Raw genomic sequence first — 22665 nt, 5'->3', positions numbered from 1 at the left:
ACTTTAAAATCCTGCCTCCATCCCATACTAATTAGGTGAATATGTGCAAGTCATTTAACCCCAAGTCATAGGTGTTTCTTCTATAATGTAAGGTTGAAGGTTGCCATGAAGAATAAGTGAGAAAGAAAAGCAACATATCCATAGAAAGTGCACAGCACAGTGCGTGGTGCACAGTAAGCATTTAAAAATATTAGTTATTGTGATTACTAATGGAAATGTAGTAACAGCGGCAGCAGTGGTAATAATATTGCTTTATTATGGAGACAACTCGTAGTTATTAACAGTGGAATATCTCCCCCAAAAATGTTCTTGGCAGAATGAGTGTTTCCATCTTTAACTAGTGCTCATCACAAACACCCATCTTCTCTGAATGGTGCAAGGACCTTTGAAAGAACGTTCTAGAGGAACTGAAAGAACGCATTATCCAGTAATATTCTAGACAAGGACACATTTTTCCCTCCTGAGCCTATCTGTTCTGATTTTATTAAAAATCTTTCTTGTGCCACTTTAATCGGACACTGATAAAAACAGTAACAATTCCTGCCAATAGTTCTAATATAAGAATATTCACTGGTCTCACATTACAAATATTTTAAGTATTTACCTGCAGTCAATTGGTTCTCAAGAAGCACTGTTATATAATAGACGGGCACTGGATTTGAAGTTGAAACAAAACCAGACACATCGTATATTAACTGCCCCTCCATCCACCGTCTTGGACAGAATACTGTGGTCCTGGACTGTTGCTGAATATTTTTTAAATCTATTTCCTCATCTATGAAAATAGGAACCTTAGGAGCTGCCCTGCCTGTCTTCTCAGGTTGTTATTGGAGATCAGATGAGGGAAAACTTGGATGGGATTGTAATTGAAGTCCTGGTACAAATTTAATTTGTTCTTATTTCAAAATGTGAGCTCACTCACCCACACAAACACGAATTCTTGGATTTTGTTTGTACTCACTGAAAAACAACTTATTTGCTTGGTACATTTACCCCATCGTCGGGGCCTGGATTTGGCTCTGGAAAAGGAGGGACAGGCAGCTGCGGAATATGCTTTCAGGTATTCAGATGTAGGTCTATCTTCTCTGGGAACAGGGAGGCCTGCTCCGGCCCCAAGAGCTTTTCAAAGACTCCTTTAAGGAATTTTACCAGGCCTTCTCAGAGCTGTGCACGCGCCAAAACATATATTGACATGATAAACCACAATGGATTTAAGTGTTTAAAGTCAAAAATACACTGTTAAAAATAAGTACTTAAGTTGGCTGATGGCGCAATCATACCTGGATGCTGAATTGAATTTGTTTAGCATAAACCACAGAGCAAACTTCTTCTGGACATTTTGCACAGAAGCAGGGAAAACCAAAGGTGAAAAACACAATTCCATGAAACGTTTCCTCGTTGCTACATTATGGAACAATTGCAACTCGTAGCAGAGTTTCACAGCTAAGCCAACAAACCCTGACATCTCTGTAAAAATGTTTAGGTTCAAATTAAAATTAAATATGCTTCCCGTGCCCCTGGCTCTGTCTGCTTACTTCTGTCTCACACTTGTCCCTGATGCCTCCTGTTCTCCCCTTTCTGATGTCCAGAAAATTTGCTACAGAAGAATCCCCCAAACTTGAAAAAAAATTTGCTGAAAACATCAGGTGCCTATTTTTCACCTCTGTGTTCTGTGTTTGCTTCTTGGCGTTAAAAATGGAGGCATCCAGACTCTTTTCTTTTCCTTTGGTATATACAGTTCCTATTACATGTTCCAGTTGTCTCCATTGTTTTATTTTTATTTATTTTTATTTTGGGGGGGAGGTGGAGTTGGGGCTAGAAGTTGGCCTGCTTTGAGTCTTGGACCCATTACTTAGCCTCTCCGTCTATCTTATACACAATCTCATAGATCTCTCTTAGGTTTGGATTCTGTAATAATAAGCCTCCCTTCTGTTGGGTCAAGTGAGTTTCTGGGTTATTTGTTTTTTGGTGTTTATTTGTTGTGACAATGAAATGATTATGACTTAGACTCACTGTGTAGTCCCATACGAGGAATTGCTGAATCCAAGTGAATAAAAATATTAATAGAGAGTATATCCTTATACACACACACACACACACACACATAATGTACACACAACACACACACACGTATATTTGGATGCTGCCCTCTGAAAAGATTTCACCATTCTGTTTCTATATCCATTTTCTACATCTATTAACAATGGGATCATTTTTCCAAACTTTTAGGTAAAATGTTTATTCCAATTTTTTTTATTATATGTAATTTTTTATAAGATAAACTTTTTTTTAAATATATGTAAGCTATTTGTTTTTCTTCTTTCATTGATTGTCTTTCTTGTACTTCGTTTATTTTCCTTTTTGGGTAATTGTGCCTTTCTTAGTGATTTCTAAGTAATTTCTTCTTACTGATTTGCAAATATGTTCATAGTTTTAAAGTTCCTTGCACTTACCCATGGTCCTGCCCCCACTGTTGTCCTTTGCTGCCTGGATCCTGGGAAGCTTTGACACTAATTTTCACTGGTGCATTTTCATTTCCTCAGTCAACATGATTTTCAAGTTCTTTATATGCCTATTCCTGCTCTCACTGGGACGTTCATATGACCTCTTTTACTTCCACATCCTAAAATCCAGGAGACATTCATTAGAAAAGCAGTCAACCACTTGGGCGGTAGCCTGAACCACCACCAGAGAGAACTGAGCTCTGTTGCCCGAGCCCCTTGCCATACCCAATACAGCCCCTGCCCACCGACATCTCCTTGCTCCTCCCCCTTCTCTTGCTTTCAGGGTCCTTTTGTTCACAGCACTTATAATTTTCTAATATGCTATCTAGTTCATTTATTGTGTTTATTGCTAATTCTCTTTCTCTCTCTCTCTCTCTCTAATCAGAGCAGTCCCAGGAGAGCAGGGGTCTTTGCCTATTTTGTGTAGTAATAAATCTCATTTGCTTTAAATCTCTTTAAGGACAGTGTAGTACCTATAGTAGGAATTCAATAAATATTTGCTGTACAAATGAACAGGTGCCAAAGATAGGTACTTCTCTAACACTCAGGTCATAGAGCCCCCCTTACTGACTGCTCAATCTTTCCCTTGCTTACTTTCCTCATCTCTGGGTGCTGAACTCTGGCAAAATTTTAAACTCCGTTCATCTCTTTCTTCTACAGTCCCCTGTGGCCCAGAACTTTTACCTAATCAAAACACACCCATTTCTTTGATCCATTCTGACCCATATTCTTCAAAGTGCCTTATGTTTCAATATATAATTTATTCACTCGTGGTTATTCACCCCTTCTAAGTAAATCCATCCCATCTTTTGTTTTCTTGTTTAGGGAAATATTCAGAACCTCAGAGTCATAAACATTCCAGGAGGAAGGTCTCTATTCAGATTAGCATAATGCTCTATCTTTGTAAATATGCTGTTGTCTGATTGAAGATTATTGAGTTGCCAAACCATACAATCTTATGCATCTGACTCTCTCCCTAAGAGATATCCAGATAGTAAAATTACTATAATTGATTTGGTAATCACTCAGCACTAAAGAACTCTTATGCGAGGGTTCTATTTGAGAACAGGAGGAGTTCAAAACATGGAAGTAGATACTATGGATCTACTATTCCAGCAAATAAAAAAGGATAAGAGCCTTGATTTTCAAAATTTAAACCCCATTATTTGAATGGAGGTTTCGTAATTTTTTTTTTTTTTACTTTTCCTTCTCTTGAAAAGGTGGTAATAGAGAATAAAAATAAATAATCCTTTATGGGGTTTCCTATGTGTCAGTCCCTGTGCCAAAGCTTTTTACAGATATCGTTTGATTCAATTCAACCACCCTCTGAGGTTGGTACTTTACAGTTTTAAAACTAGATACCTTTACATCGAGCAGTTTGTCCAAAGCTCATGGCTTAGCATAGCTTAGGATAGTTAGAAAGAAGTGGGGGTATGAATCTAGTCAGTACAAAGCAAAGCACACACCTTCAACGACCAGCTGTGCATGTCCTATACTATACCTCGTTTCTGCAGCTTGTCACATCTTCTCTCACTCCCCCTTACCAAAATTATAAATAAAGGATTTTTTTCCCAAAGAGATAGAGGTAAGTGACCCTAACACTACTCTAAACAATCCTATACTAGATACTAGGGGTCAAAGGCTGTGAAGGGCTGGAACCGCGGACCCTATGGTTGACAGGACTGCAGAACAAAGTAACCAGTCCAGGTTTTGTTGTTGTGTCCTCATTGTTCGTTTTTGTTTTCCCAAGAGGTAAAGAAATGTAGTCTACTGAGGTTGTGCAAGGCAGTCTTCAAAAGTGGGAATTATATACCGAAGCTGCCAAGGGTTTGGAATGCTGTTCTACAGGATGACATATACATCTGAAATGAAAGAAACAGAGAGACAAGATGGCACTCCAGTTGCCAAGTATACGAACTATCAATTGAAAACACCCCCACCCCAATCCACAATTCTCCGAGTCTTTAAGGAGCCTATGTGTGTGTCAGGAAGCTCTTCAGTACAACGAAATGACAAAACCAGCCTTTTTATCCAGAAAAAAACAAAAAAAATCCACTCTGCAGATTACCCGGACCTTTTGTGTTCCTCTCCCGTGCTATTTCATGACAAAAAGCACTGTCCTCTCTCACTAATGTCACATCTCACTATCACTTCAAGAGCAGACGCAGAGACAGGGTTGACAGGGCGCACAGAGTCAAACATTTTGAAAGAACTCATCAATGAAAGGTTTGGTAGAGAATCCACTATACAGTCAATGGTGCTGACTAATTTGTAAATTTCCTCCTAGAATATAAATTTTCTCATTCACTTTTACATCCCCTAGAGAAGCCTTTTATCTGTGTGCAGACTCAGTAAGTGCTAATTGGCAAAATGAATACTAATCTGAATAATAGCCACAGTCAGGAGCCGCAAAGAAACGGAAAGGCACTGAGGAGGCAGTATCCACCACAAGGAAAACGGGAGTGTGCGTGGGGGGCAGGCAACAGGACAACAGTGCTCAATCGCAGGCTCCTTAAGCTACAAGGGTCTCAATCTCCCATCTGCAAGCCAAGGAGAACACCGATTTCACAGGGTTGGGGTGGGTTTTAAATCCGATCGATCATGTTTCTGACAATACCTTGTGAACTGCAGGGTGCTGTGCAAGAGTGAAGGACCATAACGGTCTCTGCTTTTGCGATTCGGGGCAGGACGTGACTGATACAACCTATGTGTACGATGCTGGGACAAAATGACAGGCACCAACATATAATCGGGGACAGAGTCAGAGCTGTACAGAGCACCAAGGGACAGGGAAGGGGCAAAGAGGGAAAGCTGCGTGTTAGGTTGAAGAGTTACCTGGGGACTAGGAGGAGTGTGGGGTACAGGTGACACTGGAAGATTTCAGGGTGTCATTAGAGCTAGAGGTGGTCCCTAAAGGGAATGGAGGACAGTTTTTGAAGGGAAGAGAAAGGAGAGCTCTCTTGTGCATGAGTAGAGGGACAATCTAGCAGGTAGTCCATTTTATTCATGCATGTCATGCCGTGAACGTTGTGTATAATATTTTCTTCTGAGTGACTTGGTAAGTGTTTCCAGTTCTTTTTATAATCTCCTTCTTCCAAAATGAATTTTCCTGTTCTTGCTTATTGGGGGCTTCAGGTGTATATGAAGCATGCAGGGTAGTGCATGGGCGTGAGAAGAAAAAATTATAGGGAGAGAACATTCTGGGCCAAATTATATTGTGAAACTATAAAAGTGAAGGAGTGAAATAAAATAACAATCAGTTTGGCTTCTAGCACACATGGAGTTGTTTGGGTGTTATTCTAGGGGGGATTTTAAGAGAAGGGATCAAGTTGACAAGGTTATAGTAATTGAGATTACAGCTTTACCAAAGTAGACCAAAAATTAGCTAGGCTTTCACTTACTACAAATAAATTCAGTGTATCTATTTCTTATAAATGCATTTCAGGTGTTAATATCTACTTGCACAACACATGTGAAATCTTCTTTGGGTTTCACAAGACCTATAAAATAGAGCATTTTAAAAATACATATTCATGGGGTGCCTGGGTGGCTCAGTCAGTTATGCGTCTCCCTTCAGCTCAGGTCATGATACCAGGGTTGTGGGATCGAGTCCCACATGGGGCTCCCCGCCTAGCAGGGAGCCTGTTTCTTCCTCTGCCGCTCCCCCTGCTTGTGCTCTCTCTCTCTGACAAATAAATAAATGAAATCTTTAAAAAATACATATTCATAATAGGAAATACTCTAAAAGCTGAAGCAATTTACTGTACAGGCAACAAGTGGCAGAGCCAGAACTCAAACCCAGATATTTTGACTCCAGACGCAATGCTGTTTCCAATAATGTCATGTTTTACTTCTGTGTATTAAGCAGGACTTTCTGGTGTAAGTTCTGGCATTGGAAGCTTTATTTTCATCATTACTGATCTTTTATTTTTAATTCTTCAGTGCTCATTGCCATCCAGAGCCAGCGCCCTGCACCCATTAAATCACTCCCATCTTCTCTCAGCCCCTCATCAGTTCTGTCAGGCCCTCTCCTCCCCTTGCCTAAACGTCCCTGCAACCTGCCTTCTTTGCCCTCCTCCCGCAAATACTGGAGTATGACTCTGTGAAATGACCTTTTCTTTCTTTTCATTTCTCTGGAGGGCTATCAGTGTTGGTGGGGGAATCGGAGTTGGTCCCAAGCCGATTTATTTGTGGACTCTAAACATAGTGATAAAAGAAACTGAAATGTCGAGCCCCTGCATGTAGGTGAGGTTGTCGTATAGACGGGTGACAGTGTTTGTAGACAAACGGATTTTTAAATGTAAATTTACAAGCTTTCCTGGAAGAAAGCAGGTGCTGTGAAACAAACGTTGCATTCAGTGTGCAAGAGCTCCACCCAGTAGACAGAGGCAGAGCCCAGCACCCTGAGAGACGTCCAGCAGGCTTGCGGAGTCTGAAGGCGGGAGGGGGGCAGACCTCACACTGACCACTGCACGCTCAACCACTGACAATTGAAACTGCTCGTAATCTTAAACCTGTCAAGGAAAATTGTTCTTTCTTGTGTGCGCAACTGAAAAGCAAACCAAGCCCACCTCTTTATAGCTCCTTTTCAGAATAAAGCATTTGACACTTAAGCAACATTTCTCATTTCCTTATTCTACAAAATAAAAACAGAAAGTGAGAAATTAAAAGAACGCCTAGGTGGCTTTATTTGCCTAATGTTACCATGTCTGCAGCTACCCAGGGAATACACAGTGTCACCATAGAGATGAGCAGGGAATGAAGAAGTGACATTAACTCTGACCGGCAGTGCTAGGACTAGAGACGATCCATGTAAACTAAACCTGAGAGAGCACTTAACTGCAGCACTTGAGAGATGGCCACTCGAGTTGAGAAAATTGGTTGTGTTCGGGCAATGGAGAAGGTGGGGCAGCAAGACACCCCACAGGGCAAGGATACAGTGGGATATTTCCATATCTGCCTCCCTCGCTGAGATGGAAGGTCCTTGAAGACACGGGATTGATCTTGTGTGTCCAAAAGCAGACCCGTTCCTCACCTCCTCAAGCCTGCGCCCTTCACGAATGACCCCAGATCTTAAAGGACCTTGCGAACCAAGAGAAGGAATTTGGACATGTGTCCTGATGTAATGGATAAGTCTTGGAATTTTAAGTGAGAATTACTGTATTTGCATCTTGGAAAGACTCTCCAGGCTGCAGCATAGCGAAGGAATTGGAGTCAGGCAAGAATTTATGGAGGAAAACAGTTGAGACAGTTGCAGTGATCTAGGATCGTTGTAAAACCCTGTCTCGGCACCTCCTGAATTATTCTTCTAAACACGAACTGGATTTGACCCTCCCCATCACAAAACACTTTGTAGCTTTCCTTTAGATACAGAATAAGGTTTAAAGTCCCAAGCATAGCATTTAAGGCCCCTCATAACGTGAACCTCTACCCGTCTACATTTCTTCCTTCACATACTCTGGTCTCTGTCAGTAAAGGCTAATCCTCAATACCCCACATGCATGTGTCCCTTTGTGTTTATTAAGGTATTTACCCTCTTAGAAGTTTACTTTTGCTTCCACTGTGGTGCTCACTTCCTCCTCCCACACAGCATAGTGAAGTTCTTTGAGGGCCAGATGGTGACTTATTCATGCATGCTCCTCCACGCTGTTTAGCCTAGCACTTTGCACATTATAGGCACTTGGCAAATATTTGTGGAGTAGAATTGAACTGTAATAGCAGTACTTATACTTGGATTCATTTAATATTTATTGACCACCAGAAACCATAAACAAAAAGACTGGTCGATTTAATTACATTAAAATGTAAATCACTGCACAGAAATTTTAAGAGACAAAAGATATAGAATACCAATGACAGAGACGTAGTTTCCTTACAATATCAAGAGTTCCCCAAATCATTCACAACAATCTAAAAAAAAAGGACGAAGGAAATAAGTATACCCATTTAACAATTCTAAGGATGAAAAGGTTTTGAAGGACCCAGTTGGTGGGGGGGGGGGGGCATCTGGGTGGTGCAGTCCATTAAGAGTCAGACTCTTGGTTTTGGCATAGTCTTGAGATCCAGCGCCTCTGCACTCCGCCAGCATGGAGTCCGCTTAAGTTTCTCTTCCCCTCCCCCTCTGCCCCTCCCTGCCTCTCTCTCTCAAATAAATAAATAAATAAATAAATAAATCTTTTTTAAAAAATTGAAGTACCCAGTGGGACTGAGGGTGGGAGGAAAAAAACACTCACAGGCTTTGTTCATTGGAGTAGAAACTTGTGTGTCCCTCCAGGGAGGGTGGTTTTTCAATACTTACAATATTTAAAATGCAAGGGCCTTTAAACTAGAAATTCTATTCTTAGCAATGTATTATGGAGATGAAAACAGAACAGGCAAAGAGCCATACACAATAATGCTTGTTGCAACCTTGTCTCTAATAGCAAACCCATCAGCGGGAGGCTGGTTCAATGACAGTATAACCACACAAGGGAAAACCGCAACCGTTGAAAGAAATGGAGCAAATCTGTAATCACTGGTAGAGAATTATTCCCAATTATATCACTAAGTGAAAAAAACAAGGTACCTCCAGCTTACACACTATGCTATTCCTTTTGTGCGAAAGAAACAATATACAGATATCCTTTATATGCATAAAAACCTTGAAAACTTTTTGACACGGGCTGCTTCTGGGCAGATTTATTGACACTGTATACCCTTTTGCATTATATGGATCTTTGAACATTGCATACCCTTTTGTGTTGTTTGAGCGTGTTTTTCAATGTGTCAATTTTAAAAAGCCCCCCCTCAGCCCCCATACATACACATTTGTTGATCAATTACACACACTAGAAGCTTACCAGGTAGTAGGAATATAACCATGAATGATGTTGCTTATATCCACTGGGAGCTTTCAAGTAGGTAGTGATTCTTAAAAGGATTGTTTCTACATACTGCACTTACAGCGTTCCACTCTCTCCCACTGTGTGGAGAATCTGCAATGAGACGCTTCCTCTGAGAGATGCATGTGAACACAATAAAATGCCTTCTACACATTTTGTTAGTTGATAGTTGATATCAAAGGCTTGCCTGAAACTTTTCTCATTGCACCAACACACATCCTGATACAATTGATTTATCAGGTTAATTAGCTTCACTTCTCCGTAGTGTCTTGGAAAGAGAAGGACAATAGTGGCAAACTTGACAGTGGGGATGGGACCCTGCCTCTCCAAAGTGATGCAGCAAGGTCTTGCACAATCTGGGTACAAGAAGAGGATTCTGACGTGATCAGGGTATGTGTAGAGAGGCAAACAAGGAATTAGGGAATTAGTGAAGAAAAATTTAGAACTCAACATCCTTGCCTAAGTGGAGCCATATTATGATTACACACATTAAAGATTTACTGGTCAAAAATCCCCAATTAGTTTGTCACCAAGAGTACTTCACAGAAAACACACTTAAAGAAACCATTCATCAAAAAGCTATGCCATTACTACAAAGCTACAATAATTGAGACAGTGTATAGTATATTATACAGTATATATTAAAGACAGACATATAGATCAGTGGAATAAAATTCAAAGTCCAGAAATAACTCTAAAAATGCAATCGATTTGCAGTAGGAATGCCAAGACAATTCAACAGGAGAAAGCATAGCCTTTTCAACCAAAGTTGGTGGGACCTGGACAACCACATGCAAAAAAAAAAAAAAGAAGAAGTTGGATTCCTACCTCATACCATACACAAAAATTAACTCAAAATGGATCAAAGACTTAAGGATAAGAGCTAAAACTACAAAACTCTTAGAAGAAACATGATGTAAGTCTTTTTGACCTTGAATTAGGCAATGCGAAAGCAACAAAAGAAAAAATAAATTGGACTTCATCAAAATTAAAAAGGACACCATAAAGTGAAAATACAACCCAGAGATGGGAAGAAAATATTTGTAAATCTCTATCTGATAAGGGACTTGTGTTTAATATAAATAAAGTACTCTCATAATTCAATAATAAAAATACACTAGACAACTTAGAAATAGGCTAAGGATCTAAATGAACATTTCTCCAAGGAAGATATACGACTGGCCAATAAGCACATAAAAAGATGCTCAACATCACTAGCCTTCAGGGAAATGCAAATCAAAACCACATTGAGATACCAGCTCACACCCACTAGGATGACTGTAATCAAAGGCAGATAATAAGTGTTAATGAGAACGTGGAGAAATTGGAACTCTCATACATGGTAAAATGGTGCTGCCACTTTAGAAAATAGTTCGTCAGTTCTCCCAAAGCTTGAACATAGTTACCATGTGACCTAGCAATTCAAGTCCAGTGGATATATTCAAAAAGAAATGAATGGGGGGCACCTGGGTGGCACAGCGGTTGGGCGTCTGCCTTCGGCTCAGGGCGTGGTCCCGGCGTTCTGGGATCGAGCCCCACATCAGGCTCCTCCGCTATGAGCCTGCTTCTTCCTCTCCCACTCCCCCTGCTTGTGTTCCCTCTCTCGCTGGCTGTCTCCATCTCTGTCAAATAAATAAAATCTTAAAAAAAAAAAAAAATGACCACACAAAAACTTGTACACAAATGTTCAAGAAACCGCATGACTCATAATAGCCCCAAAGCTGAAACAACCCAAATGCCCGTCAACTGATGGATACATAAAATGTGGTAGATCCATACATGGGAATGTTATTCAGCAACAAAAAGGAATGAAGGACTGATACACGTAACGTGAATGAGTCTTGAAAACATCAGGCCAAGCAAAAGAAGCCAGTCACAAAAGACCACATACTGTATGATTCCATCCATATAAATGATCGGAATAGGCCATTCTAGAGACAGAAAATAGTTGCCCAAGTGTTGGACAGGTGGGGAGAAAGGAAGGTGTTAAGAGGAAATGAATGTGTGCTTATGGTTCTTCCTGGAGTGAATGGTTCTAAAATCAATTGTGGTGATGGCTGCACAACTTTGTCAATATACTAAAAACCACTGTATTGAACACTTTAAATGGATGATTTATATGGTATCTGAATTGTATCTCAATAAAGTTGCTGTTTTTTAAAAAAAGAACTAGGCAAAGACAAACAGCTGCCAGATAAACATTGACATTGGTAGGTACATTTAAAGAGGTCACAGTAAAATTCCAAACCCTTAAACAGCACACTTAAAATACTGAAACGCTTGTCACACAAGTAACTCTTAGTTTCTTGTCAGGTCCTATTTTAATCCATCATTTTTAGATCAATCAATACAAACCAAGGAATTTCTCAAACAATCCATCTTTTATTCAAATGGAATCACATTTAACAATCAGGGTCATATGGCTTAAAAACATCGGACCTGGGTTTTGGACTAAGACCAATGAGATGGATAGTTTGTTGTCAGCAGCCTTTAAAATAATACTCTTGATCCAGCACCAGATACAGAGAAGGGACATGAGCTATTTGTTTTCATTGATTTTTTTGTATACGTTAAATTTTGTTAAATAACAGGTTCTAAAACTGTTCTATAAACGAAATAAACTGGATTTGAAAAGGTGGTGGGTATGAAAGCTGACACACAACCCACCCCAATCGCCATATTGAACATTCCTGTGTTTATAGCAGAAAATGAAGTGGAGCTCTAGTCTCATCCCAGTGTGTTCACCTGTGAACCTTCATAACCTTCCCAGCCCATCTCTTTCTGCAAACAGAAATCCCCCCTTCTAAGAGAATCACCCTTTTTTCGCATTACTGTGCTTCAAGAATACTATGCCTGTGGGTTATCCAATATGTATGGATTTTAGTCACAGAATCCTTTAACTAAAGCCTTTCCCTAAAGAAAGAAAAAAAAAAGAAAACCAGTTCTTTGGCAGTCCATTTATTTAAGACAACCCTCCTGCACCCCTGCTTCCCTGCCCAGTCAACGTACTACCCTTATTTAAACAAAGACAAGGGAGCGAAATGAGCACAAATGTCTTTGGACTGAAATTTGAGGCCCACCACACATCCACTCTGAACTTACCTTCCCAGTCTCTGTTCTGCCACTCCACCAACCACCTCAAACTCTAGGTGGAACAGTCTACAGACCACTCACCAAAGTTAGCTTGAGCTTTCTTTCCAACATGCTGTTGCTCGCATCATTTCCCATCCTTGGAAACACCACCTACCTTTCACCGCCAGTAAGTGTTTACTTGTTACCTTTGCTTGTTACCCAGTGGAAAAGCTCCACTCCTCACGTCACCTTTCCTAATGCTCCCTTACCTTCAGGAAGTCACGTGAACTCAGCGGCATGGCACAGCCAGTGCTGCCAGACTATCATCATGGCAGTGAGAGCAAACACAAAGGACGCAAGGCTAACTTAACTTTATCTCCCCTTGTGGAATTTAAGATCTGTCTGGGTAAGGCCTGAAAGGGGTTAAAAGATTACAGTAATCTGGGGCGCCTGGGTAGCACAGTCGTTAAGCATCTGCCTTCGGCTCAGGGCGTGATCCCGGTGTTCTGGGATCAAGTCCCACATCGGGCTCCTCCGCTGGGAGCCTGCTTCTTCCTCTCCCACTCCCCTTGCTGTGTTCCCTCTCTCGCTGGCTGGCTCTCTGTCAAATAAATAAATAAAATCTTAAAAAAAAAAAAAAAAGATTACAGTAATCTTCGTGAAAAATATTCATCTATTTCTAAATGAAATAAACAATTTTAATGCAAACAGTCAGTAAGGCATCTTTCCCATTGCCCCCAGGATCTCGTCTCTTTCTGCTGCTGTAGGCATAGATGGCTTCACTCCATTCTGTCTTCTCTGGACCATGATAGAATTCTGCAATTGGGTATAAAAAGAAGAAACCAAAATCAGTCATGTATTAATGCTAATCATTTGCCAGTTATTGGCCACTACTTCCTCAAAAAGGAAATTCTAAAAACCAAGTATAAAGATGAATCAAAAAACTAATTCTAGGACTTCAGATAACGTTTTTCAAACTAACAATTAAACAGAAGTGATCATTCCCCTAGGAATATGTTGATGGTGATTGGGATGGGAATATATACTGTTTAAGTACCAGAGCACAAGAGTCCAGTCCATCAAGAGGATCTACTAAATAATTGCCACATGAAAGCAACAGTTAATTTAGAAGAGGGAAAGGAAGTAGCTGGATCCAGTGCTCAGAGAAACAGAAATCATATACCAATGTCTCAAGAAAAATGGGACCATCATAACAACCAGGGGTGGCGGTGGGAAAGGAGAAGGCAGAAATGGAAGCCTAAAATGCGTTATGACAGAGCAAGCTCTCCATGCTGTTCATCTCCAGGAGAACTAAAATTATAAGAAGGTTATTGTTTTAAGACTGTGGCTCTTAAATACGCATAGGAAGACCGACCTATATGAGACCTGCATTCTTCCAGCCTGGAGGAGGAGGAGGCAGCCAATAAGGGCTCTCAAGGATCCTTCAGGACACACAGAGGAGAGTCAAAAAGTTAAGTTTCCCCAGTCATCACTAAGAAGAGATTGTGGTACTAATTTTGGGCTTCAGTTTCAAGCCTAAGAGAGGAGTTTTAACACAAAGGTAACCAAGCTAGGCTTACCCAGAATTTCCGGCAGTTTTTGTACTTCAAGAAGTAAGTGGAACACTGTTCCCTGTCATAGTTATTTTCATCCATACATCTGGTAGAAGCATCAGATTCCTTAAATATGTAAGATAGGCATCATTTAAGAGGGTGGAATGGGATCTAAAAAAAAAAAACCCCAAACTTCTGAAGCCGCTTCCCCCCAAAGCAGGTAATATGAACTCGTTCCTTTCTGTTCATTTTAATGAGCATATAATGAACGGAAACTGAACTATCTTTCTAACCATTCCAGCACTCATTCTGCTCAGGGCAGACATCTTCCTTTTCAGAGTCTGGGTCAGTTTTCTGAATATCCAATCGCGGGAACTTGAGCTGGAGCATGAACTGAGATCATTTATCCCAGTAACCATTTAACAAAGAAGCTGAGGCGAGGTGCAAGGTGCTGAAAATCACTACTGCACAGAGAGAATCAAAACCCAGTCTCCCAATGCGGACTGCAGCTGTCCTGCTTTTCCAAGTTCTCACTTTGACTTGACTGTTTGATGTTAAGCTGGTTTCAAGATCCTAAGTAAGTCGCTAATAACTACTCTACATCAAGGCAACTTAAATTAACACCACTCACTCAATGTATTTTTGGCTATCGTTCCCTCCATTACGCAAGTACATATACTATTATGTATGCAGTTTTAATAGATATCATTAATATCACTTCAAAACCTAAGAGAGCAACACAGGGCTGTGAGTTCAAAGGAAGGTAGGAGCCATTTGGGAATTAAAATTAAGCTGTCTAAACTGGAAGTAGATTGGATAACAAACTTCAAAGTGTAAAGTATGATTCTGAGAGGTCATCTAGAAGAAAGCTTTAACTAAAGGGGTAGGTAATTTGCTTCACAGATCTAAGAAACACGGTCTATCTAAAGAGACTTAATAAAGCTGTTCAAAACAGACTAATATACGAAACAAAGCTAAATTTCTATGCCAAATATTTAACATGAATGTGTATATTTGAAAAATACATATAGGTTCAGGGAATGGCACCAGTCTGACGACTGCATTATTCCAGGGTGACAAATCCACAAGTCACTATTGCTAGTCATACCAAATAAATTCCAATAAGACCTTATTACTACAACAAAACATTTTGTGTAGGTGATACCTTTGTGGAAAGCTTTAGGCTTTAAATAGGCAAATTCTATTATAGACCCTTATTCACAGCCAGGCTGTCTCAAGGACAGGATGAAATTATTGCTATTAAGACATCAATTTCAGTGGTAGTTGAAAAATATGCTTTGCAACTTTTCACTTTTGGACTACAGATTTTCCTTGGTGTTATATACCTCTGTCTGGTATGACAGTGGCTAGTAAATACTTGCACATTATACAAATGGAAACTTCGAAGGGACGGATCTTTGTTAGCTAAATTATGAATTCCTAAAAACACTCTAGTGAAATAAGGATACACTGGCCAGGAATATTTCTTGTATAGAAATAACTTTATTCAAGAACTGCAGAAAACAGATGCCCACAAAAACAGAACAAGCCTGTTTTTCCAAGTTAATACTCATGAAAATTAAAAGCAAACCACCTTACCGACAAGCAAGGGTTTATGTCAGGATCTCTCAGCCTCCTTGCTACCATGGGCATCTTAACAGTTTTCTTACTGCAGGCAAATGTTGGAGAAAAGAGTTACACAGTGAATGACAGAAAATAAATCAACACATCTCATTAGACCCATGAGTGCTTGAAAAATTAATTTTGGCATAATGATTATCCACTAAGGATCTTCACATGTCCTCTGTATTATGAGAATAAACATTTGTTTTTTTCCTTTGCATTGCCATGGTGCCTCAGCACAAGGGCCATATTTAAATTCATCCACTAAAATTTGATTATAACGTCCAGGAAGATAGTTCAGTTGTAATTCAGTTTTAGTTTATCTTTACTTCTAAAGGTTAAGCTATTAAATATACTAAAAAACCTTAAGAATACAGCATGCATTCTTTTAAAAGATTTTATTTATTTATTTACTTACTTATTTGAGAACGAGCAAGCATGTGCAAGTGGGGGTGGCGGGGGGGTAGTGCAGAGGGAGACAAGCAGACTCCCAGCTGAGTGGGGGAACCCACTGCAAGGCTTGATCCCAGGATCCTGAGCCAAAATCAAGAGTCGGACGCTTAACCGACTGAGCCACCTAGGCGCCCTAAATACAGCATGCATTCTAATGATTACTTCCTTATTATACATTTGATCATCACACAAAATAAGAGTGGAATAGTTAGTACAACCCAACTTTAGCAAAAACATTTGTTTACTAAACTTAACCATGTACTCTGTAGCTAGCACCAGGGTGGTCAATATACTAAAAAAACAAAGTTATTTCTTAGTTGGCATTTTGAAGAGCTGAAACTTTACCTCCAGTGACATCTATTTAACATACTTCCCTTGGTTAAAGGAAGTCGCAGAATGCTACTGTGGTCCATTAATCTTCCAACTCAACCCTTACACATAAGTCTTTACGGATTAAAGATGATCACAGTTCCCTAAGAGCCACTTAGTGATTCCAAGTCAAGTCACAAAGTACTCATATATGTCAACTATATTGCAGGACGACCACTCTCTATAATGGAGTTCAATCGAAACTGGTATGCCTATTATCTTTGAAGACATGTCATAGAAAGGAACTAAAAGAGAAAATTAAAAAAACAATAATCAACGAACTGTTAATTATTTCAAAGTGATTTTTTTCATTTCAGTATATCGGTATACTATTGATGAGCCACTCACAAATATTTTTAAATGCTCTGCACTAAGTTTAAGGGGCTGAGCTAATCTGTACTCTCGAATTCGGTTCTAGCTTAACCATCCTCCACCTAAAGATGGAAGGAGAAACAAGTAATAATGTAGTATGACCTACATAACACCACCCAGTAAAAAACTGCATCAGTCAGTATAACCAAAGATCAGAATTTTTGTATGAAGTGGTTTCTACTTTTCTTTCCCTAGATGACACCGTCAAAAAATATCAGTAATGTTAAAAGAAATAAAGTACATTCAGGAAAATCAATCAAACCCCATAAGCTCCTAAATAGTTGAGGTATTTGCAATCAAGAGTCACCCAGTTCAGAGACCAGTATGCCCAGGCTAAAGGAGATCAATCTTTGCAAAGAAGCATGGGAGAAAAGTTTAGTCATTCCAGGATCCTTGAATTTTTAGGAATCCTCTAAGTAATCCTTACATTTCATGATTTCCATTGAACAACACATGAATATACCTAGTTAACAGAAGCATCTAGGTAAAAAAAGAAATTCAAGGTGCTATTCAGTTATATCTAGAAGCTTCTTCCTCTCCTAACAGAATTCTTTTGCAGGCTTGACTTCTTACTAAGAGATGATGGTACTAAGTAAACTCACACCCTTCTTTTTTACATCCATTCTATGATGTAAGAATACAGAACTCTGCTTAACTGTTCATGTTCGTTATATATATAATCTCAACAATGATCAGACATAGACAAAACTCTGGTTGCTGTGCCTTACATGAAAGTGTACTTTCACTGCATTTTATTATCATCAGTCAAGAATTCTTTAAAAATAACATCTAGGTAACATCACATACACAGATCAGGTTTGGAGAATGAATTTATTCAAATTTCATTTCCTTTCCCTTCTGGATTCTACATACAAGTCAATGTAAGTTTGGATTTCTAAATGTCACCTTCTTTGCATGAATCCTCACCTATCAACTGGAAATAAAGAGGAAATGTCAATTTACAGTGAGGAGAGGGGCTAAAGGGAAGATCGAGTGTTCTGCTAGAGAGGACTTATCTGCTTACTTTCTTAAGGCACTAAACAAATACTACAGAGCTCTACTTGCAAAGCTAGAAAAAAACCCAAAGATTTGAGGGAGGGGCCGTAAAAGCACGGCACAGTAGAGGAATAGCTCTAAAATCTTCTCCAAAAGGCAAACTGCTTTAAAAAGTATGTCTTGATTTCTCATCCAGTTCACATCCCCACTCTCCAACAAGCTTTGAAAGGGAAGAGGAAGAGAACGTTACTGAATACATCCATGCTCACATGCTGGTCAGAGCCAAGGCAGGGTCTGCGGTTCTGATAAAACGCAGATGGAACTAGCAGGAAGCTGAAACACGTTATGCGAGAACCTAAAGCCCTTAACCCACTGCTGGGTGCAGAAAGGCAGGGTCAGGAAGTCGGCATGGCACGGCGGGGAGGGACGGGGAAGTCGAATGGAGAAACTGGAGATGCGAGTCCCCGTTCTCGCTGCCTTCGGCGATGCTGCCTGTCCGTCTAACGGTGGACGACCCGCACAGGTGAACACACCTTGCTCTGACCTTTGGCAGAGCCGAGTGGGGCAGGGGGAGAGGAAAACGCAGGAAATTGGGGTTGGGGGTTGGCAATTACGCCCCAAAGCCTGAGAAGCAGGGTGAAGGATGAGTTAGAGGTGCTCAGGCAGGACGAGGATCACCTTCCTCGTCTCCAGCTCGAATAAACCCGTGTCGTGGAGAGAAGGAGCGACACGAAAGGGCCTGCGCTGAGGCAGGGCCTGGTGACAGCGGCTTCACGCCGAAGGAGAGGATTCGGGCCCGCGGTGGCCCAGGTGCACCCCTCTCTTCTCGCATCCCCGCAGCCGCCGCGGGAGGGGCGGGGGAACCCACTCACCTCGAGCGGCCGCTTCGCCAGCGCCCAGGCCGTCTGCAGCTCCAAACACGTCAATGGCTCACGCAGCTGGACCTTAAGTAGCGCGCATCCCAACGTGCTGCCCCCGCTCCCCGGCGGCCGCCGGCCCAATCAACGCGCGGCGTCGCCAGACTGACAGCCGTTCCGGGCCCTGCCGGGCGGGGGCGGGCGGGTCTCGCCCCGCCTCCAGCTGGCGGGGGGAGGGACGAGGCGGGTGGAGTGGGCGGAGCCGAGCGAGGGGTCCCGCCCCTTTCCTCCGCCCCGCCGCGCCCCCCGCGCCGCGGCCCGCCTCTTAACACTTTGGTTTGACGGGCGGCGCCGTGGCCCAATCGGCGAGCTCGTCCCTGGCGGCGGCGGCGCCTAGTGGCCGGCCCCGGGGCGGAGCGCGCGCGGGGGGCGGGCACAGCGGCGGGCGGGGACCGGGGGCGGGCCGGCGGGAGGCGGGGGCGGTGGCCGAGCAGGCCGGGGGAGGCGGCGGTGGGCGCGACGTCGGCGGCGGCGGCGGCAGCGGCGGCAGCGGCAGCTGCAAGTTGGGCTGCAGGGGCAGCGCATACACTACAATGGCTGCTGGAAAGAGGCGTAAGGAAACAATTTCCAGGCCCGCCGCGTCCAGCCCGAAATATGAGAAAAAAATTATTAGAAATTCCGCGGGCGGTGTAAAGGCGGCGGACGGGCCGGAGGGAGGATGTTAAAGCCCCGCGGTGAGTTCTCCCGGGGTCCGGGGCGGCGGAGAGGCGTTTAGCGGGAGAAATATCAGGGTTATTTAAATTATGGGACTAGCTGAGGGGGCAGAGGAGCAGCAGCGGCGGCAGGAGGAGGAAAAGTTTGTGCTACTCTCAGCCCCTGCTCAGGACCCCAGAGAGAAAAATAATAATAAAAAATAAAATAAAATAATTAAGCGGGGGTGTGAGGACTCCCGAAGTCGCTTCTGACAGGGCAGGGGGCGATGCGGCTGGAGACCCAAAGGTGAGGTCGGTGGGAAAAAAAAAAACCCCTTTATTCAGGGTCTGGAAAGTTTGAAAAGTTTTCCTCCTCCTCCTCCTCCTCCTCTCTGGTGCTGTGAATATTGTGACAGCGGCAGCGGCAGCAGCGAGAGCGGAAGACATTAGAGACCCGAAAAATAAGGGAAAAATTAATATAAATTCAGTTTTGAGAGTAAACTCTCCGCATTTTCCACCAAAACATCCCGGGGGAAGGTCGCTTCCCAAAGGGCCTGGCGGAAACCCGCAGTCGGCAATATTTGGGGGGCACTTTGAGTGACTTGGGGTAACTTTGCCCCTTTTTCAAAAGAGGTTTTTCTTTTTTTGAGAAATGAATTTGTTTTTGCCCTTTCCTCAGGTGGGCGAGTCGGGGTCGGGGTGCGGGGTCTGCGGGGAGGTGTGAGCCCTGGATGTGTGGCTGCGAGGGGGGGGGTAGGGGGAGGGGGTGCTAAATGAAAGCAGGAGATCTGCACAGAGCAGGGACAGCTTGTTGTCAGTATCATAAACAACCAAAATGGAGGGAGAACTCAGGCATATAACCAAATAAAAATTTTTTAAAAATCGCAAAAAATCCCTAAAAATCCGGGATGCTCCCCCCTTTCTCGCTAAAGGTAAAAGTATGAACCGCCTTTCCCCTGAAGTCCATTTTGACTTTGCAGGGACCAAGGAGTTAATATTTATTTATTTTTTAAAACTTTCGAAGGGCAAAAGCCTTTTATAACTCAACCGACAATGAGAAAACGTGAAAATCCGATGCAAGAGAAGGAGGGGGAGGGAGGGGGGAGGTGGTAGTGCAGAAACTGCTAAACTTATTGGTAATGTGGACTGATCTGAGATAAGATAAACACTATATTTGCTATTTTATAACTCTCTTTTAATGATCTTTGCGGGGTGGGTTTTTTTTTTTTTTGGTGGAAAAAAAGTGATGCCATTTTCTTAATAGAGTTAATATGTGTGATTGGAAGAATAAACCTTTCCGGCTTTAGATTGCATTTTCGTCGCATTTATGTTTCAGGTTTTGTTAGTGGCTCCCTCCTTTCTTTAAACTGGGCTGTACAGAGGAGGGGTAGAGAGGTGATGTTGCACAGAGAAACTGGAGTGCAGGACTGGAGCACCTTTTGGGGAGGGGTGGGGAGTTGCTTGGTTTCTCCCTTCCTGACCCGTTTGCTTCACCTGTTCGTCCTCAGTAAAGAATATTAAGCTGAAGTTTTCTGGTTTTACGTATATAAAAGGATGGTGCCTCTTGCATCACATTGAAGTTAATGGGAAAGTGCTGCTGATGTTGGTTCCACGTGGGATATGGGACAGAGCAGGGCATTTTAAAGGGACAGCTTCTCTTTTCTTAAGATTTTCATCACCTGCACAGAATCACTGTCTGAGGACCAAAGGCAGAGGTGCTGGGAGGGTGTGTTGGTGGAAGAGGCTCCTCTTTCCATTACTCAAGTGCACCCACCTTTAGGAGTGATGGAGGGAAAGGAGGGATAAACAGGCTCAACAGAAGATGGATATTGTGTAGATTAGTTTGTATCCAAGCTGTTCTTTTGTGTAACAAGCCTCCCAGGAACTTTTCATGTTACATTTCTTTGCTTTGGAAGCTGATATTGGAAGGATTTGTGGAAAAATGGAAATAGTTTAAGGTGTGTGGTGTAATGGTATAGCATTATTGAACAGTTATGAATTCTGTGCAGTAAGATCAAAGAGCTGTGTATGCCCATAATGTGATTTTACAGCCATTTTGTTAAAGCTGTAAAATACCTAATATTCAATTTGGCTTAAGGTACATTGAGGACTTCTGGTTGAAAATTGCAGACAGAGTGGTGGAGATTCTTTTACACTGTAAGCAGTAGGCATTTCTTTAAAGGAAAAAAAAGCACATACACCAACACCATGGAAAAGTTTACGTATACCCATTTTTAAAGCCCATCCTATACATGTGCTGTAACTCTGCTAGTTTGAAATTAAAAGGTTTTAAAATCCTGAGACCTCTCAGTTTGCATCTTTTAAGTTGAATTTATTTGTGTTATTTCACAGGAAATGTTTACTGATGATATACTACTGTTGACTCTAGTGGTTGACATTTTCACAATATTTTCAAAATTTAAAATATGTCTATTTTGGTCTGAATTCTATTTGAGATTAAGGTTCATCTCAAATAGAATTTACTTGTGCTCCATTTGCCACAGGCATATGGAGTTTTGAAATAAATGCCTATTTTCCTTTGTTTTTTATGAGTTATAGAAATTAAAATTAGAGCTGGATTTTTAGACATCTTATACAGAATATTTTTTCTTTCCATACTGTACAGATTATTATTTTGAAGCCCATTGTATGTTAACATGTGTTCACAGCTGAGCTCCTATCTGCACCTTTCTGTAAATACCTCCCTAACAGCATTACATCGGTGTAGTGTTTGAGTACATCATCTCGTGGTTTCTGATTTTGGAAGCAATTACAGCTTTCTAAGAACTCATTAAAAATTATTCCATGGACCACTGTTAAATCAAAACTGATTGGAAAGTGATTAAACTATCAATGGGAAAGAGAAACTTCCCCTTCCCCCAAATAATCATCTGTCCAGAGGTTTCAGAATGCCATTAATATTTATACAACCTTTAAAATTTCTCTTACATTTTTATTGTACTTTGGCTGAAGAAAGTTACATTATCTGTAAGTAGTCAGAATTAGGCTCTGTGTTTAAAATAAATGAGACTTTTAGATCTTGAATAGTTGCCACTTTGACAGACTAGATACTAATATTAAATAAATTCAGTTTCTGTAGAAGTGAAGGAAAAATCTCTCTTCCAGTTACATTAGACCATTGAGTTAATCAGTTTGTTTGGACACTTAAAGTTATGATTAGTATATTGTCAACCTAAATAAAAGTGCTGGTATTGTGATTTTTTTCCTCTCTCACAAAGGGTGGTATAAAAGTTTCTTCGTGTTTGGGTTTTGCACAACTAGCTGCTTATCTG

The 22665-nt window shown here is 41.5% G+C and overlaps 2 protein-coding genes across 4 annotated transcripts in view; one reads left to right on the top strand and one right to left on the bottom strand.

Moving 5' to 3' along the window:
* Positions 1-11747: 11747 nt before the first annotated feature.
* On the bottom strand, positions 11748-18800 carry CHCHD7 (coiled-coil-helix-coiled-coil-helix domain containing 7). The gene is made up of 4 exons (XM_026516453.4): positions 18696-18800; positions 15610-15679; positions 14038-14136; positions 11748-13273 (listed from the first exon to the last, which is right to left on the bottom strand). The coding sequence occupies exons 2-4, from the start codon at positions 15661-15663 to the stop codon at positions 13169-13171; spliced, it is 258 nt and encodes an 85-aa protein (XP_026372238.1). The 5' UTR covers positions 15664-15679; positions 18696-18800; the 3' UTR covers positions 11748-13168.
* A 386-nt stretch (positions 18801-19186) lies between these two features.
* PLAG1 (PLAG1 zinc finger) overlaps positions 19187-22665 on the top strand; it is a 51015-nt gene continuing 47536 nt past the window's right edge. For 2 of the 3 annotated variants that reach the window (XM_026516455.4, XM_057307990.1), the window contains exon 1: positions 19187-19414. The gene's annotated coding sequence lies outside the window, so the exon portion shown is untranslated. The remainder of the gene's footprint in view (positions 19415-22665) is intronic. The other variant, XM_044390362.3, reaches the window with a different exon arrangement.

This window comes from Ursus arctos, unplaced genomic scaffold (genome assembly GCF_023065955.2).
Source record: "Ursus arctos isolate Adak ecotype North America unplaced genomic scaffold, UrsArc2.0 scaffold_6, whole genome shotgun sequence".
In the NCBI taxonomy this organism is placed as follows: Eukaryota; Metazoa; Chordata; class Mammalia; order Carnivora; family Ursidae; genus Ursus; species Ursus arctos.
The sequence above is the reverse complement of the archived record's forward strand: the minus strand, read 5'-3'. Positions and strand labels throughout refer to the sequence as shown.